General features: G+C 41.8%; 1 protein-coding gene across 1 annotated transcript in view; it reads right to left on the bottom strand.

Annotated features, from left to right (window-relative positions):
* The window catches only part of LOC135882233 (very-long-chain enoyl-CoA reductase-like), a 61,698-nt gene that overhangs the window by 14,725 nt on the left and 28,007 nt on the right, over positions 1–18,966 (bottom strand). The window contains exons 2-7 of the mRNA XM_065409058.1: positions 9,100–9,150; positions 8,477–8,528; positions 8,058–8,102; positions 5,645–5,748; positions 3,291–3,406; positions 3,068–3,173 (exon numbers count right to left, since the gene is read on the bottom strand). Of these exons, the coding sequence (XP_065265130.1) occupies positions 3,068–3,173; positions 3,291–3,406; positions 5,645–5,748; positions 8,058–8,102; positions 8,477–8,528; positions 9,100–9,150 (474 nt within the window). The remainder of the gene's footprint in view (positions 1–3,067; positions 3,174–3,290; positions 3,407–5,644; positions 5,749–8,057; positions 8,103–8,476; positions 8,529–9,099; positions 9,151–18,966) is intronic.

The following is an 18,966-nucleotide window of genomic DNA, read 5'->3' as shown; positions in this document are numbered from 1 at the left end:
CCGATCCGGCCAGTAGTGAAGACATATCCTTAGTATGTTTACATCCCTTTCCCCCAATTTAAATGGGGAACTGTCTTTACAACCCAGGAAGAACTTTCTACACACATGTGGTGTCATGGAAGAAGCTCATATGGCTGAGAGAGGAAAAAAACAAAAAGGGTGTTGAGACTGGTAAAGATAATGGGATTAGGAGTTGGTAAAACTGTTCCTGTGAAATGTTTTTCACCAAGAAATGCAGATTTGGGCTGACCAAGACTTGTTGCAAATTCATGTTGAACTTTCTAAATTGTTTCACTCAAAAATATTTTTTTAAATATATTTTAAAAAATTTGAAATGTTGGATTTTGACATTTTCATTTTATTTAAAAATTAAAAAAAAATGAAATGTTTCATTTGACCAGAAACATTTAAAAAAAATTTTTTTTGGTGTGCTGATAAATTTGAAAAAAATTCGTTATGGGTCAACCTGATATGACTTTTTTCATCACAAATAACTCCATTAAAATCAACAGAATTACACCAGAGCAAGTGAGAGGTAAATTAGGCCCAAGTGCAGCTAAATAGATTCATAGGTTCTAGGACTGGAAGGGACCTCAAGAGGTCATGGAGTCCAATCCCCTGCCCTCATGGCAGGACCAAATACTGTCTATACGATCCCTGATAGACATTTATCTAACCTACTCTTAAATATCTGCAGAGATGGAAATTCCACAACCTCTCTAGGCAATTTATTCCAGTGTTTAACCACCCTCACAGTTAGGAACTTTTTCTTAATGTCCAACCTAAACTTCCCTTGCTGCAGTTTAAGCCCATTGCTTCTTGTTCTATCCTTAGAGGCTAAGATGAACAAGTTTTCTCCCTCCTGCTTATGACACCCTTTTAGATACCTGAAAACTGCTATCATGTCCCCTCTGTCTTCTCTTTTCCAAACTAAACAAACCCAAATCTTTCAGCCTTCCTTCATAGGTCATGTTCTCTAGACCTTTAATCATTCTTGTTGCTCTTCTCTGGACCCTCTCCAATTTCTCCACATCTTGAAATGCGGTGCCCAGAACTGGACACAAAACTCCAGTTGAGGCCTAACCAGTGCAGAGTAGAGCGGAAGAATGACTTCTCGTGTCTTGCTCACAACACACCTGTTAATGCATCCCAGAATCATGTTTGCTTTTTTTGCAACAGTATCACACTGTTGACTCATATTTAGCTTGTGGTCCACTATAATCCCTAGATCCCTTTCTGCCGTACTCCTTCCTAGACAGTCTCTTCCCATTCTGTATGTGTGAAACTGATTGTTCCTTCCTAAGTGGAGCACTTTGCACTTGTCTTTATTAAACTTCATCCTGTTTACCTCAGACCATTTCTCCAATTTGTCCAGATCATTTTGAATTATGACCCTATCCTCCAAAGCAGTTGCATTCCCTCCCAGTTTGGTATCGTCTGCAAACTTAATAAGCGTACTTTCTATGCCAATATCGAAGTCGTTGATGAAGATATTGAACAGAGCCGGTCCCAGAACAGACCCCTGCAGAACCCCACTTGTTATACCTTTCCAGCAGGATTGGGAACCATTAATAACTACGGTTATCCAGCCAGTTATGCACCCACCTTATAGTAGCCCCATCTAAGTTGTATTTGCCTAGTTTATTGATAAGAATATCATGCGAGACCGTATCAAATGCTTTACTAAAGTCTAGGTATACCACTTCCACCGCTTCTCCCTTATCCACAAGACTCGTTATCCTAGGGAGACACATAGTTATGTATGAACTTGAGGCTGAAGACAAGTATCGTGAACTTGATGTAGTGGAGAAGGGGAAGTGATTCAAAGGCCCTGGTCAGAATGACTGACAAAGATAAGAATTTTAGCAGCTGTATTTTGTTTGGACTGGAGTGGTGCAATAGGGGTGTCAGACACTAGTGACAAGTGATGATTTAATGCACAGTATGAATTCACTTTAAAGGTACAGTTGTCCTGCTTTCAAACATCTAAAGTTATTAATGTAAAATAGCTACCACTTGTCCAGACTAGACATTTCTAAGTGAGCTGCTAGCCTGATAGAAACCTGTGCACATCTCTGCTTAGGAAAGCAATGAAAATAAATCTGTGCCAAAAAAATTCACTGTGACTACCAGTGCCCAGCTCATGCTACTAGCTGAATATTTAGGACCCTTTTCCTACTTAGGAAGCACAACGCTAATGCTAATCAGCTGCAGGGAGTCAGATGATCAATAGGGTAATAACAAAGCTAGGACTATTGGTAGGGTGTAAAAATGAAACTAGAGCCTTCTCGTTCCCAGGTGAGACTACCACTCCCTTAAGACGCAGATGTATTTTAAAGGAATAGTCTAAACACAAAATATTAAATACCGTAAAACCGGGCTATTAGGATATGACATAATCTGCTATCCTCCAGATTCTATATAACATTGTTTTAAAATACAGTATTCTGCTGCCTCATTTTTTTTAAATATCTGTAGTTACTGCACAGCCATGCAGTCTATCATACCACTGTGCGGGCAGACAGGCAGCCAACAGAGGGAGTACAGGTGAGCCTCTGCTCCCAGAACAGAGTTGTTGCTAGGTTGTGCTCATGACAGGAAGGAAATATAGAACAGCCATGGTGCTTTATGCTACACAAGAAGCAAAGGCAAATTTATAATTGTCAAGGAGAGAAATGATTCTATGAATCTATTACAAAAAACAGATTAAAAATATTTTGAAAACCTCTAGTTATATTAGACTGTGCCCCCTTAAAATATAACAGTGCTTCTGAAATCCTCACACCCAAGAGAGCTAGCGGGCTAAAAACGGAATGAATACTGAAGGTATTAAATCTTGAAAGAGCAATGGGAAAACTGTGACAGGAATTATAATGGCAGGGTGGTATGTAGGTTACAATGGGAAGGTTATTGTGAGATCTTGTAAAAGAATTACAGCTTTACATAATCAGAGCTGCTGTGTATTACCACAAAAGCCACACCAAAACACTGTGCTAATGAAGCAGTGCAGAGAGGGGCCAGATTGTATTTACTAGAGGGCTGTGGGTAGATTTTTGTCACAATTTACCTTAATAATACTCCTCAGTGGCATAGTCCCATGGGAGAACCGATGAACAAATATTGTTTCAATCAACCTTTTGATGTAGTGGAAAGAATGGCAGATACATGCCAAGCTAGAAATAGCAAGACAAAAGCATTTAGGAATGCTACAGAAACAAGTGTGGCAAGAAATTTGGAATAAAAATATGATGCTTTCAAAAATATTGCTTGAGGCTCATAACAGAACTTACTTAACCACTGGATGTGGGCTTGATGTAAGCTTGTCATCCAGGCCATAGACAAAAGGCATGCGAAAATAAAACAGAAAATAGATGAACAATGGACCTGCATATTCTGTCAAAAATACCTGCCCAAAAAAAAAAAAAAAAAAAAGAGAGAGAGAGAGAGAATAATTAGACTGAGCAGATCAGTGGCAGTGCTTTGTTTTTTTGTTTTCTTTTTGTGATTAGTAAATTCCTCCACCAACCCAGAATGGAGGTGTGGTTTTGTTTTGTTTTTGTTTTTTTGCCATGACAACATTTGGAATTATAGGCTGAGATTGTTAGAAACGCATACATATAATGTGCACTTGCATTTGCAGTAACTGCATACAATGTCAGTAATTCCATGCACAGGTGACAAGTTATGTGCAATTAACATGGGAGCACATACAGTTGTGATAAATGTGCATGCAAATTATATTTATATAACGTTAGCCTTTATTTTTCATCTCGGCATACTATAAAACTACTTTTTAAATATAGCTTTAAAAGAATGCTGGTAAAGAATTTCTCCAAAAAAAAGGGTGGAGGGCTAGAAACTAGTTTCTAATGAGTGAATTTGGTTTAAAATAGAAATACTTCATATGAGCATCACTTTAATTTGACCTCAATTTTTATAATTACTTTTGCTTCCATAACTAATTAAAGTAGGTTCATGTCTGAATTATGGAGAAATAAGGGGAATGTACTGTACTTAGGTAACAAAAAATCATCACTTTTTTCTGATATACTTAGAGCTACTCATATGTCCAGAAAAGTTGTTGAGGTATTAGTGATATTACATGATATGGATATCATCATTACAATTGATGTAATTGCATCAGCACTCATCCTGGCAAAGGTTAAATTGACCGTAGATGGGAAGATATTGTTTCTTTAAACTTGCTGAAGCTAAAGCTTTTCTTAGGTTATGTCTGAATAAGATTAATGAAGGGCACAGTGAGGAGGGTCTAGATGGTTCATAGGACAATCATATGGCAGGGTATATGCTTCGATTTACATTATAATGTTTGATATGCTGTGGTATTTCACTGTACATTGATATGAAACCATCTTGATCTTATTACCTGCTCATATTGTAATTATTTGTTCTGATCATCTTACTGCATTTAGGATTACTTGGTAGGAGTCTTTTTCTAATATGGGCTCCAGTGTGATGATCTGAGGATTTATATTCAATGAAAAGTGATTTAAAATTATAGGGGGGTTTATTATTTTTGTCTTTACTATTTGTCATTAATAAGATTATATTAATTATTGTAATTAAAAATGATATGATTTCAAATTCCTGTCTAACTTTACCTTCATGCTGTGACATTTAAATTAAAACTAAAGGACAACATGTGTATTGTGGAATTGCAGAAGGGTTTGTGCAGGGACAGTTGCCCAACTAATTTCAAAGCCACCATTTCTCTTACCACCTAGTCAATGCTATAGGCTAACGCTGCCATGATGGAACTTTTCTTTGAATTAAGAGGGCAGAACATTTGATGTTTTCAATTTCTGTTAATGAATAACTGATTTTTCAGTTTTGTGGCTGAACCAAAAAATATGAAAAAATATTCAGGTAGTTTCAAACCAAAACTGATTTTTTGTGGTGGTCTTTCTTGACAAAATGAAAAACTAAAAAGAAAAAAAAAATGTGTTTGGGTCAAATGAAACATGGTGAATGTCTATTTGAAGTGATACTTGGTTTCTAAATGAAATGTTGATTCAAAACACAAAGTTGAAATGGTTCATTATGATAGTTTCAAAGCAAACTTTTGAGTTTCAAAATTTTTGTTTTCAGTGTTTATTCAGCCAAAACTATTCACCAAAATCAATCTGAATTCATGCTGCTACTGAAATGACCAGCTGTCATTAGTGTCCCAGGACCTGAACTGCAAACATGCATGTGAGTAACTTTACTCTCATGAGTAGACCCATCGAAGTCAATGAAATTGACTGACATGAGTAAAGTCACTCATATGTCTTTGCAGGATTGATCTCCAGGACAACAAGATGAGCCTGATCTCTGACAGCCCAAGGAACAGAAGTTACATAGTCACTTAGTTCCACGGTGCCAGGCTACCATGTTGCAAGGCAATCACTGCTGCTTTTCCATGGGGTGCACTGCCAGGATTGCATGATGTACTTTTATTGGGTTCTCTGGTTAAATGCTTCTTTTAAGATTAGAGTCACTGAAAATGAAGCTCCACTGTCTATATCTGCTGTCAGACCAGGCAGCGCATGGACATTCTAAATAAATGCAGAGAGAAAGCGATGCAAGAATTAATTAAGGAGAAGCATTAATTAAAATGTCTCAGGCTTGCAGTATAGCTCACCATAGTCCATCCTATTTGTGGCCCTAAATCTTTAAAATATAGTGTAGCGGTTGTGCCAACTGGGAGATGCTGCAGGATTTCCTCATCTCTCAAGGATTTTCCTTCTGAGAAGAAGAAGTAGTTATACACATCACAGTGAAATTAAAGTAAACTCTGGTAACATATTAACCCTAAAGAAATCTTTTAGTCTGTTTAGACCAATCTGTGGGATCCTTTGGCCTGACATATGTTTTACCAGAATCTTAGGTAAGAGGGTGCCATTTGATAAAACAAATTCAGAGTGCTTCTGTTTCCTTATATTTGAATACAAAACTATAGGAAAAAAATATAGGAGTGAATTTTCTGTGCACCCACGGAAAACCACTGAAACCAGCACACCATGAATTAAATCCTCATCCCCTGCTCTGCAGTAGCCATTATAGTCATTCCACTGCTGCTGCAGAAAATGGGTAGACACTAATGGGGGTGTGTCACTGCTCTCTCTGTAGGGACAGAGAATTTATATAGATCATGGACCCACTAACCAGCCCCCTTCTCATTCCTCATAGAATCATAGAATATCAGGGTTGGAAGGGACCTCAGGAGGTCATCTAATCCAACCCCCTGCTCAAAGCAGGACCAATCCCCAACTAAATCATCCCAGCCAGAGCTTTGTCAAGCCTCACCTTAAAAACCTCTAAGGAAGAAGATTTCACCACCTCCCTCGGTAACCCATTCCAGTGCTTCACCACCCTCCTAGTGAAAAAGCTTTTCCTAATATCCAACCTAAACCTCCCCCGCTGCAACTTGAGACCATTACTCCTTGTTCTGTCATCTGCTACCACTGAGAACAGTCTAGATCCATCCTCTTTGGAACCCCCTTTCAGGTAGTTGAAAGCAGCTATCAAATCCCCCGTCATTCTTCTCTGCCACAGACTAAATAATCCCAGTTCCCTCAGCCTCTCCTCATAAGTCATGTGCTCCAGCCCCCTAATCATTTTTGTTGCCCTCCGCTGGACTCTTTCCAATATTTCCACATCCTTCTTGTAGTGTGGGGCCCAAAACTGGACACAGTACTCCAGATGAGGCCTCACCAATGTCGAATAGAGGGGAATGATCACGTCCCTCGATCTGCTGGCAATGCTCCTACTTATACAGCCCAAAATGTTGTTAGCCTTCTTGGCAACAAGGGCACACTGTTGACTCATATCCAGCTTCTCATCCACTGTAACCCCTAGGTCCTTTTCTGCAGAACTGCTGCCTGCTCATCTCCATGAACTCCTTCATGGATGGAAGCCATGGCATTCAAGAGGTTGCAGTGTGCCCCTACATGATCTCTTTGTGGCCTTCCACTTCAGTCCAATGGATATGTGATGGTTCCACATGGTTTTGGTCCTAAGCAAGGGGTATGGAGCAGACCAGGATCTCTCCCTCTCTGCTTAGTAAAATGCAATTTATATTCAACTCTTTTTCACACTCTTTTGTTTAACTGACATCTTTCCATTCCAGAGGTTTGGACTATCAGACACATGCCTGCTTTGGGCTAGTGGCAGTGGCACCCAAGTTCCTGCATTTAGGGGAATCCCCATAGTTCCAGCTGTCACCCAGTGACAATTTTCCCAGCATAAGCCACTGGATAGGGCCTGATAACGTAAATACTTGTGGAAGGAAACAAGCTGCTCAAGCACATATTTTCCCATGGACGGATCCCAAAAAAATGTGTTAATCTTTACTAGCATAATCATTTAAAGGGAGTGTGTAAATAACTGTATGCTTAATAGCAGAAAAAGAAGGTGCTACATTTTATTTGAATAACTATGGAGAATTAACATGTTTTTTCAGTTACGCTTTCCCTTGTGCACCAATGCCATGCAACAAGAGTTTTCTACCAGAAATACCTGTGACTAAATTAACTGAATCAGCCACTTGGCACCAGCTAAATCTGTAGATCCTATATTCCCATTAATTCATTTTGCATTAGCTTATCACATGAGAAAACTGTAATGTCCAACTGAGATAAAAAGAAGTTAATGTGAATTAATAGCACTAGCACATAACCCTTCAGACTTTTCACAGATGAGCATCACTTTGGGGTCCATCTCATTGCAGTTAGCTGCAGGTAATATATAGATTACATGCTGTTTCCATTGGAGGACAAGTGCTCAACAGTTGAAAACTAATTAAAACAATGTGCAAACTCCCAAGTTAACTAAACAGTGGGTATTGGTACCAGACCCATGTATGGGATTCTGAGCAATAATGTTCAAAGAATTCAGTTTGTGGTGGGCTCCTTTTTGTAAAGTCATAATGTTAACTAGTTCAGCAAAACTCCCACTTATAGCAGATAATACCAGCAGAGAGGGCAGGACGTGGCACCCCTCTATGCAAGCACTGTGTTCATAGCCTTATTACTCTAGACCTGAATGGTACTTACTGGGGTCAAGTCTTATTGACTGCCTTGCTGGATACCACTGGGGATCTACAAGACAAATTAGAAAATATAAAATTATCCATAGTATTTGCTTTTGGATTATCCACTGTTATAATGACTGCAACCGAACGAGAGAGGCTTTCGGTTGGAGATTTTTATGACTTCTTGTTTTATTGTTTATTATAAAAATCAACAAAAAGTTACAGATCAAAGCACAGATTTGCATAAATTAGGAGATGACAGCTAATGAAAAATGATTTTAAATCTCAGCTACATTAGTGGTCAGTTGCTGATTACTTGCATTAATGTGTGTATATCATATGCTCCATCAAACTATATAATTTTTAATTAAATAATTATGTACTGGATATTCTGATGTGATTTGTACCCTTAGTATGTTTCTTTGAAAATATTATACTTACATGATTTATGGAACATCAATCTGATGTCACTAATCGTGGCATGTGGTTCCACCTAGGCAACAAAAATACTGTTCATGTAAGACATTTGTATTGGAAAATGATCAGTAGATTCAAAAAATGTGCAGGTGGAAATGTGATTTTTCAAGTTGACAGCATTCCTTTAACTTTCCGAAACATGGCCAAAAAATTCTATGTCTAGTATGGACAGCTCAAGCCACTGGTAATAGGAAAAGGGAGCATTTAATCTCTAGCTCATATTGCAAATCCATCCATGTTAATAATGACCAAAGTTATTACAACATGATGATAGTTTGGTGGCTTATGTGAAATCTCTCCAGGGTCACATCACAACTGGTACTAACTGGCACCCTTGTTGGCCCCCTCAGCTGAGAGGTTGAATGAGAATGAAGATGGAAGTGCTCCCTGCCCTCTGGTCCTTCCAGAAGAGGGTTGAGGGATTTTGTAAGGCGGCGTGGGCAAGTTTGCCCTGCCGCTGCCTAGGCTGTTGTCTCCAGTGGAGGAGGAAGGGCCTTCTATCTCCTTTCACAAGCACTCCATTTACTTAAAGAAAATTAAAAACTTCTAACTACTGTCACTGCCATTTTAACAATATTAGCATTTACCTTATCCAGAAAGCACAGCTGTTGCTTTGTCTTCCAATCGAGGATTTCCACCTGATAGAGAACAAAATGACAACTCTAATTGTTTGCTGGCTGATTAATCTCTCAGCTCTTGGGGCATTCTTTAGAAATATGGTCATTGCAAAGGATGAAGCACCACCTTTTTCCAGTCTACTGACTGTACTAGTATAACTATTTCTGATATAACCAAGAGGCAGCTTTGATCAGGACCAACTGTAGGTCTTTAAATATCTAAGTGCAGCTGTACTCTGGAGAAATAGCACTTCCTACCAAACAGATCTTCTCCCTGTGTGCAGTCAGAGCCAAAGTGTTTACTGTGTTGACCAAAATAGGGGGGGTTTTTTGTTCTTTTTTTTACACTTGTGACGTTCCCCCCTGGTGTTATCTGGACCGGTGATCTGCTAGGTCACTCCAATCCTTGACTCTGGGAGCCAGCCTTACCCTGCTCTGCTGTAGAACCCCCACTCCTGGGCTGTTCACACACAGCCTCTGGCATGTAAGCTGCTCCTTTGATTGTGCAACTGAATGACACTAGCCAGTATCTCCGATCCCAAACACAAGCCACAACCTCAGTCTTGCAGTGTCCAGTTATGCCCGTTGGATGCTGCAAGCTTATATGAGTTCGTCAATTTAACAAAGAAATTGATATGTACCAGGCTTGTTAACCCAAGGGGAGTCTCTGACATGCTTCAAACCAAACTCACTGCTTCAGGTAGAACAAACAAACAGATTTATTAACTATAAAGATAGATTTTAAGTGATTATAAGTCAAAACATAAGTCAGATTTGGTCAAATGAAATAAAAGCAAAACACATTCTAAGCTGATCTTAACACTTTCAATGCCCTTACAAACTTAGATGCTTCTCACCACAGGCTGGCTGGTTGCTCTTCAGCCAGGCTCTCCCCTATGATCAGCGCTTCAGTCACTTGGTGTGGTGGGTGTAGATGTAGGTGGAAGAGAGAGAAAGAGCATGGCAAACGTCTCTCCCTTTTATCATGTTCTTTCTTCCCTCTTGGCTTCGCCCCCACCCCCTTCAGAGTCAGGTGAGCATTACCTCATCACAGACCCAAACTGACCAAAGGAAGGGGGGTGACTCACTCGAGAGTTGAACAGATCCTTTTGTTGTTGCCTAGGCCAGCGTCCTTTGTTCCTGTGAGGCTGGGCTGGGTTTGTCCCATACATACCTTGATGAGGTGTGAACTGCCCCTCTGCTCTTAGAGAGTTTTTGCCTGGGCTTACTTTAAGCCATGAGGATACATTTTCAGCCTCATAAGTATATACACCTCTACCCTGATGTAACGTGACCCGATATAACACAAATTCAGATAGAACGCGGTAAAGCAGTGCTCCGGGGGGGTGGGGCTGCGCACTCCAGTGGATCAAAGCAAGTTCGACATAACGCGGTTTCACCTATAACACGGTATGATTTTTTGGCTCCCGAGGACAGCATTACATCGAGTTAGAGGTGTACATGAAATTATAATCTATAACCTTACTATAACAACAATTACTATAACATCACTATAACAACCATGCTCAGTGCATCATGAGCCTTCCGAAGACACCCGACATGACAAACTTTGCATTAGATACCACACAATCATATTATAAGGATGAACATGGTGTTGTAGGGTGTTCCCACGAGGTACAGAATGTCACAACACTTTTTAGTACAATAGAGACAACATAGCTATGGGATAGAGCAAGCTAGATTTCCATCAAATTTCACAGGTGTAACTGAGGGAAGAATTTGTCCTGCCAAAGCTTTATTACTGTTGCAAAAGTCAGACACAGCTTGGCATAGACAGAAAAATCATAATTTTTACTTGTAAATAGAGCACATTGATCTATAAGTCATTGAGTGATAATAAACATAGAATTCCTCAATGCCACAAAGTCACTTTCAGAGTATAACTACACTTTAGGTCAAAAGAAAACATACCTATTACTATAGAACTCATTTACAATGGTACACTTGGAAATTGTTTAACTAAAATAAGCTAACATGTCTAGCAGAAACCAACATAGATCTTGCGCTGTAATTGACCTCTTCCTGTACAAATACAGATGTACTATTGCTTACCTGGGCAATATCAAAGCATTTAAATATCACTATTTATTTCATTTAATTCTGATGTTAAACATATACCCGACTTCTTTAATCTCTGATAAATTAGCTTGCTGATGGCCTCTTAGTGTCTCTGATTTCTTAGACACCTCTTTGCTGTTCATTGAATGCTATTGTAATACACCTCTACCCCAATATAACGTGACTCGATATAACACGAATTCAGATATAACGCAGTAAAGCAGTGCTCCAGGGAGGCGGGGCTGCACACTCCGGCAGATCAAAGCAAGTTCGATATAATGTGGTTTCACCTATAATAAGGTAAGATGTTTTTGGCTCCTGAGGACAGCGTTATATCGGGGTAGAGGTGTACATTCAACCTTTAAAATTCCATATGTGACACACCCAACATTAATATCTGTTTATTTTAAAGGTGTCATGTCAGTCCTGAAAATAACGTAGGGCCCAAACTTCCATGGTAGTCTCCATGGAGTAATTCCAGGTGAATAGTCCTGTGAGCAGAACCCTCAAGTGAATAAAGATTTGTAGGCTCAGACGCCAAAGTAAAGTTTACCCATTATATCACATGCAATTTCAGCACATTTTGTCCTTATGGAAAAATGCTATAGAACTTACAGATGTTAACCCAGCAGGGTTCTACAAAAGTTAGTTTAAACCACATATAGCATTTATCAGAGAATGATGTCCTTTCTGCATCATTTTTAACCAAGCTATAACATTTAACAGAAAATTAGATCCATGATGTAAAACTTCCGGGGCTTGGTTTAAAAAATTCTATAGAAAATATAGAATTCTCTGATAAATTCTAAAGGATAAAAATAGAAGTATAGAATCCATGAACCCCTAGGCAGCTGTGACAATGCTATACGGGCATACTCTTGCCTCTGGGTAGTTATTAATGCAGGTGATCCCATCATGAAAAGTATATGTCCATTTCCCATTTTCTACCAGCCTCATGTGAGGGAATGTGTATGGAAAGGAGGATAGGAAAAGAGAATACTTTAAACAGTGTTTCCCAAACAATGGGTCCCGACTCACCAATGGGTTGTGAGAAGGTGGTAGATGGGTTGCCATGTCCAGGGCCGTACTAACCCATCGCTGGGCCCTGGGCTAGGCAAACCTGGTGCCCTGAGGGGAGATGGAAGGTGAATCTGTCCCACACTCACCTTGCAGCAGTGATTCCTGTCCCACGGAGCTGGGCTTGGCTCCCTGCTCCAGGCATTGCAACCTGGCACAGGGGTTTCAGTGAGGGGCAGCCGGGTCAAACATGAGACAAACAGGTCACAACACCTGGAGCAGAGTGTTTGGAAAAGACTGCAAGTTTGGGGGGGTGGGGGGGGAGAGGAGCAGTCTCCAGGGATTTCAAAGCCCAGTTTCATTAGAGCAGCCTTTTTTTCCCCTCAGTTTGTTCTCATTGACCCACTTTATAATGGAACTCTCTCACATACCAAATGACTGGAACTTTTTCATTACTTAGTACTGGAGGGTTTTTAAATAAACATCTAATTTTAATTGTTTGGTATTAACTAACCAAGAGAGGAGATTAATATTAGACCCTCAATATGATACTAACTGAACACAGAAGTCAATACCTTTATAATAGGAGTGTTCTGAAGTGATGAGACAGCTTATTTAATGTATTGTATTTTCTGCTCTCTCTTCTCTTGCTCTAAATAATCCTCTCCTTTTCTACTTGTGCGCCAACTGAAGCACTTGAGCTCCAGCCAGAAGTACCAGGTAAATGAGTCTCTTTGCATCAGATACGAATGCTGCAGCACACTGAGACTCATCTTCGAGTGGGGCTCCCCTTTCAAGGTGGCCAGAAGAGGGGGTGCCATTGGGTTTGTGCCCTTTTGCTTCTTTAGGTCTCAAAGGTTACTGGGATTTTAAGTGTTTTTCCTCTTTTTATTTTACCTTAGGAATATCGGGAATGCCAAGCTTTGTTGCCTCCGTTTGGATGGAAGTCTCTCTCCTTGGAGAACCAGAGAAGAGAAGTCTGCTCCCAATGGAAAAAATGGTAGAGGGGCAGACTCCTAAACCACTATGAGTGAGATTCACAGCCCAGGGGAGGGGGACTATGGGAGCTCTACACCACCTTTACACCCTCCCAATCCTCATCTGCTCCAGGGGCTGGCAAGGCGACTGGCATAATCTAGAAAGCCCCGGGTCCATGCATATGTTATTTGGCAGCCTCCCCCAGCTGCCTTACAGGTGCCAGTAATGCCCAGAAACTCCACACTGCTTAGTGTTGTGGCCCTACCCCTACTCATCCCTCCTGCAAAGGCACATATCCTATGCCAGGGCTTGTAAGAGAGTCCTCCAGAGATAGCTGCAATACCTGCACTGGAGGAAGCCTCTCCAGACTGGACACAGGGCATGCAGGGCTCCTTTGGCCCAAACCAGCCCTCTTACACAGTGTGAAGGGCTGGAGGGCGGTGAAGATCTCCCTCCCTCTCTCTCCCTCTCTCTCTCTGGTATCCAGCTGTGCTGAGGCCATCACATCACCCTTGGACTTTAAGATGTCTCAACCACTTTTAGCCTCAAGACAAAGCTAAATATTAGAACAAAATCACCCTTTCCCTTTTCAGAAACACAGGGATGAAAAGGACCCAGATTTAAAGTCCATTCAAATGCATGGGCGTGGGGCAGATTTGAAAGGACAGAGTGAAAACATGTTAATTGTTTTGCCTTCCAATTACAGTGCTCTTAACAAGGGGCAGCTGGCAAAACTGTTTCCCCAGCTGTGTCTGAGCATTCCTATAATGCCCAAAAGACACAGAAAAGCCCAGGGCTGGTCTTACCATGAGGCGAACTGAGGTGGCTGCCTCAGGTGCCAGACTGGGGGCGGGGGCGCCACTAGGACCCTGAGTGAAGAAAATTGTGTCTGCTGCTGGTGCATATGTATTCTCTCTGCTCTAGATGCACAGAGATGGTGCAGTGCTGTGCTGGAGGAAGGAGGGCACAAGAGACATAACAGTCAGGCAGGAGAAAAGGTGAGAGGGGATAACAGAAAGCAGCAGGAGCTGCAGGGAGAGAGAGGAGGAGGAGCCTCTTATGTACATCTCTAGCACCCCCAGGAGCCTGGACTGATTAACACCAGTTTCTCAGGGAGCTTCCTGTTTCCTGCTGCTTCCCTGAACCCACTTGAGGAGAACAGGCAGTCAACTGAAGTAGTAGGAGCCAGTTAGGCCCTTAAGACGCTGATATCTTCCCTCACTCAGGCCCTGCTACCAGCCTGCTTATTTGTCCCCTTCAATTGAGTGTTGAGAGCCACTATAGCTGGCACAGAACAGCAGTCATGAGTGAAAGAAGAAAACGCCCTCTGGGGCAGCATTCAGAAAAAGAAAGAAAGCAAAGGAAGCTTTTCTATCTAAGCAGGAAGGAGCTCCCCTGAGATACATAGACACCAATGTTCATGGTGAGCCTTCTGGCCCCAGTGAGGATGTGAGTGGTGAGGAGATGCCGGATCTTCCAGCTTAGTCAGAGTGCAGGTGACCTGGCAGCTACTGCAGCATCCATATCTCCATCTCAAATGGATGTAACCATGCACATTCCTGAAGAAAAGTGTAGATCAGAGAAGAGTGTGGTAGAGGCGCAAGAAACAGCTGCTGCTGAGTTTAGTTCCTTAAGTCTAGATGATCCAGGACTGTGGACCCACTTGAGCAGTAGCCTGAAGGACTTCCTTGTACTGCATGGGCCACAGCAAGTGAAAAACCTCATGTTCCCCAAAGACAATGAAAATAGAAGTTTCCATCCAACACATTACTGGCGTGAAATCCCCAATGGTGACAAAGTGGAGAGGCCATGGCTTATGTACTCAAAAACCCAGAATGCTGCATACTGTTTTTGTTGCAAACTCTTCCAGTCTAATGTTCCAGCCACATTGGGTTCTACAGGAACAAAGGACTGGAAAAATCTGGCTAGAAATCTGGCATGCCATGAGAAGGCAGCAAATCACCAGAGAGCATTCCATAGGTGGAAAGAGCTTGAGATGAGACTAAGGTTAAAGGCCACCATAGATGATCAGCATCAAGAGAAGATTGCATCAGAGTCTCTTTACTGGCAAAAATGTTCTGAAAAGGTTCATTGCCATTGTGAGAATGCTTGCTACCCCAAACCTAGCACTGCGTGGCACTTCAGATCAACTGTATGTGTCAAACAATGGAAACTTCCTTAAAATTGTGGAGCTGATGGCTGAGTTTGATGCTGTATTCCAGGAGCATCTAAGAAGAGTCACCACCCAAGAAACAGTGGCACCTTTAAGACTAACAGATGTATTAGAGCATAAGCTTTCGTGGGTGAATACCCACTTCGTCAGACGCAAGAAATGTACACCACTACCTTGGAAAAACAATTCAAAATGAGATCATACAGTTACTGGAAACAAAAGTCAAACAGAAGATTGTGGCAGATCTGAAGTCAGCGAGATATTATTCTGTTATTCTGGACTGCACACCTGACATCAGCCATATGGAACAAATGACTTTAATGGTGCATTTTGTAACAACAGAACTAGTGAAAATGTCCCTGCAATGGTGACTGTCAGAGAGCATTTTCTAGAATTTATTGACACTGATGATACTACAGGAGCTGGTATGACAAATGTGCTTCTTAAATAGCTGGAAGATACGGGAATTGCGATAGCTGACATGAGAGGTCAGGGCTACGATAATGGTGCCAACATGAGAGGAAAGAACAGAGGAGTGCAGACACGGATCCGAGAGTTAAACCCTCGAGCTTTTTTTGTCCCATGCAGTTCTCATTCATTGAACTTAGTGGTCAGTGATGCAGCATCAGCTTCAAGTGAGGCTGCTGAATTTTTTAATGTAATTCAAAGCATCTATGTATTTTTCTCTGCATCAACTCATCGATGGCAAATTTTGAAGCAACATCTGGGAACATCCTCTCTGACACTGAAACCACTGAGTGCCACACGATGGGAAAGTTGAGTGGAGGCAATAAAGCCTATCAAACACCAAATTGGGAAGATAGATGATGCCATAGTTGCCATTATGGAGGATAATGCTATGACAGGAACTGTTTGTGGGAGAACAGTGGCAGAGGGAAATGGAATCACCAGAAAAATACATAACTTCAAATTTCTGTGTGGCTTAGTATTGTGGCATGACATACTGTTTGAAATAAATGTTGTAAGCAAGAGACTCCAAGGTGTTGACCTTGATATATCTGGAGCAATGGAACAACTGGATAAAGCAAAGCCACACCTACAGTCTTACCGGTCAGATGAGGGATTTCAAAACGTTCCGAAGAGTGCACAGAAGTTGGCAGAGGAACATCACACTGAAGCTATTTTCCCACCCATTCAAGAATACAAGAGTCACCGAAGAAGAAGACATTTTGATTACGTGGCACGGGATAATCCCATAAGAGATCCCAAACAACAATTCAAAGTTGAATTCTTTAACCAGGTGCTAGATTGTGCAATACAGTCAGTTGAAGAACGTTTCATGCAGCTCAAGGAACTCAGCAGTATATTTGGGACGTTGTATGATATTCCAAAACTCCTCACTATACCTGAAGAAGACCTACACCAGCAATGCAGGGCACTAGAAACAGTGTTGACACATGATGACATGCGCGATATTGATACGAGTGATTTAGGTGATGAACTGAAAGCCCTTTCAAGATGCATTTCAGCAGGATCAACTCCAAAGGCTGTTCTGGAATATATGTGCACAAATAAGATGTCCACCCTCTTTCCAAATGCTTTTGTTGCTCTACGCATACTTCTAACACTTCCTGTAACAGTTGCCAGTGGAGAACGCAGCTTCTCCAAGCTGAAGTTAATAAAAACACATCTACGCTCCACAATGACACAGGAGAGGCTGGTCAGCCTTGCAACCATCTCAATAGAGCATGAGCTGGCCCAGACTGTGGACCTTCAGGAAGCAGTTCAAATCTTTGCAACCAAGAAGGCACGGAAAGCACCACTTTGATTATTCAAACAGATAAAATTCCAGTGTTTACTATGCAGACAAGAAGAGTTACATTTGCTGTTCAGGCGTTTGAAAGTTAAGTGTTACTTAAAATTTTTGAACAAGGCATTTTAAGTTGTTAGTTCTCCTTTATTAAGGTAGGTAGCAGAGCAGTACCATGAGAGGAGTAGAATAGGAAGAAGGCAGAATTGAGACCTTTCAAAGTTTTGGCCCAAGCGAGGTGATATGGGGGCTTCATTTGAGCTCCCCGCCTCAGGTGCCAAAATGTTGTGGGCTGGCCCTGGGAAAGCCCGGCCTATGCTATTAAATGTTATCTTCTCTGAACATGGTGGCCAACAATCATGTGAACTGACACAGCACTGAACACACTGGATTTTTGTTGGGGGCAGGATTCATCTACACCAGAGGTTCTCAAACTTTTTTTTTGTCGCCAGACCCCTTTTCAAATGCAATGTTAATCACAGACCCCCAACTGAGAAACTGATGGACAAAGGTATGTGTGTACTTCATATAAACATGTACTGTATGTCTACACTGCGAAGTTGTCAACAAAACTTTTGTCTTTCATGGGTACTTAAAAAAGCCCCCCTGCAAAAGACAAAAATTTTGCCCACGCAAGTGGCAGTGTGAATGTGGCTTTGTTGGCAGGAGTGCTCTCCTGCCAACAATGCTAACGCCGCTCGCGGGGCTGGAAGTATTTTGTTGGCAAAAGTGCTGAGGCGACAAAGTACCAACAAAGAGCATTTACACACACTGACTTTTAGCGACAAGGCTGTGTCAACACAGCCTTGTCGCTAAAAGCTGCGCGGTGTAGACAAGCCCTTAGTAATGCTTTAAGAAAAAGAGCAGAGTACTTACAGATGTCAGTGAGATGGGTGTGCCTGCTTCTTACTGCAGAGTCTATCTATTGTTGGTGTGATTGTTGGCACTTTGAGGACCCCCTGTGCAATCTCTCAGGACCCCAGTTTGAGAACCACTGGTCTACACTGATAGCTAAAGCATGTTCAGCATCAAGTGAGTTTACATGATTATTGGCCACAGTGCTCAGACCACTTGCCTAATGGTCTGCTCCTGTAACCCTTACTAGTGTGATTAGTTCTTTTAGATTCTAAGCTCTTTGTGCCAGGGACTTGGATTTTCTATATGTTTGTGTAGCACCTAGCACAATGGGGCATGGACCTGACTGGCTGCTCAGCACTAGTGCAATGTAAATGTTAATAATCATAGTTACAATGATTTAATAGATTGCTAGATTTTAAGACCAGAATGGACCATTATGATCATCTAGAGCTAATCTGACCTCTAGCATTACGCAGGCCATAGAATTTCACCCAGTAAATGGGACTTGGTGTCTGAGTAAGGGCTGCTTAGAAAATTAGGCCTTGGCTACACTTGCCGATGTACAGCGCTGTGAGTTAAACCTGACTTCGTGCAGCTGAGTAGGGAAAGCGCTGCAGTCTGTCCACACTGACAGCTGCCCAGCGCACTGTCGTGGCCATATTTGCGGCAATTGCAGCGCTGTTGGGAGCGGTGCATTATGGGCAGCTATCCCACAGAGCACCTTTTCCCATTCTGGCGCCGTGGGTTGTGGGAAGGGGGCGTGGGTGCGGGGGATTCTGGGTCCTGTCCCAATGCCCCGTGATGCATCGCTTCGCATCCCAGAAATCCCTTTGTTTCCGTCCACCTTTGGCACCATCTTTCAACGGTTTCAGAGTGCAGCGCGATCTGTCTGCGGGAAATGGAGTCCGAACTGCTGAGGCGTATGCTGACGAGTCTCGCCAGCACGTCACGTTTGGCTGTC

Source organism: Emys orbicularis, chromosome 8 (genome assembly GCF_028017835.1).
Source record: "Emys orbicularis isolate rEmyOrb1 chromosome 8, rEmyOrb1.hap1, whole genome shotgun sequence".
Lineage (NCBI taxonomy): Eukaryota > Metazoa > Chordata > Testudines > Emydidae > Emys > Emys orbicularis.
This window is presented reverse-complemented; position numbering and strand designations above follow the sequence as displayed.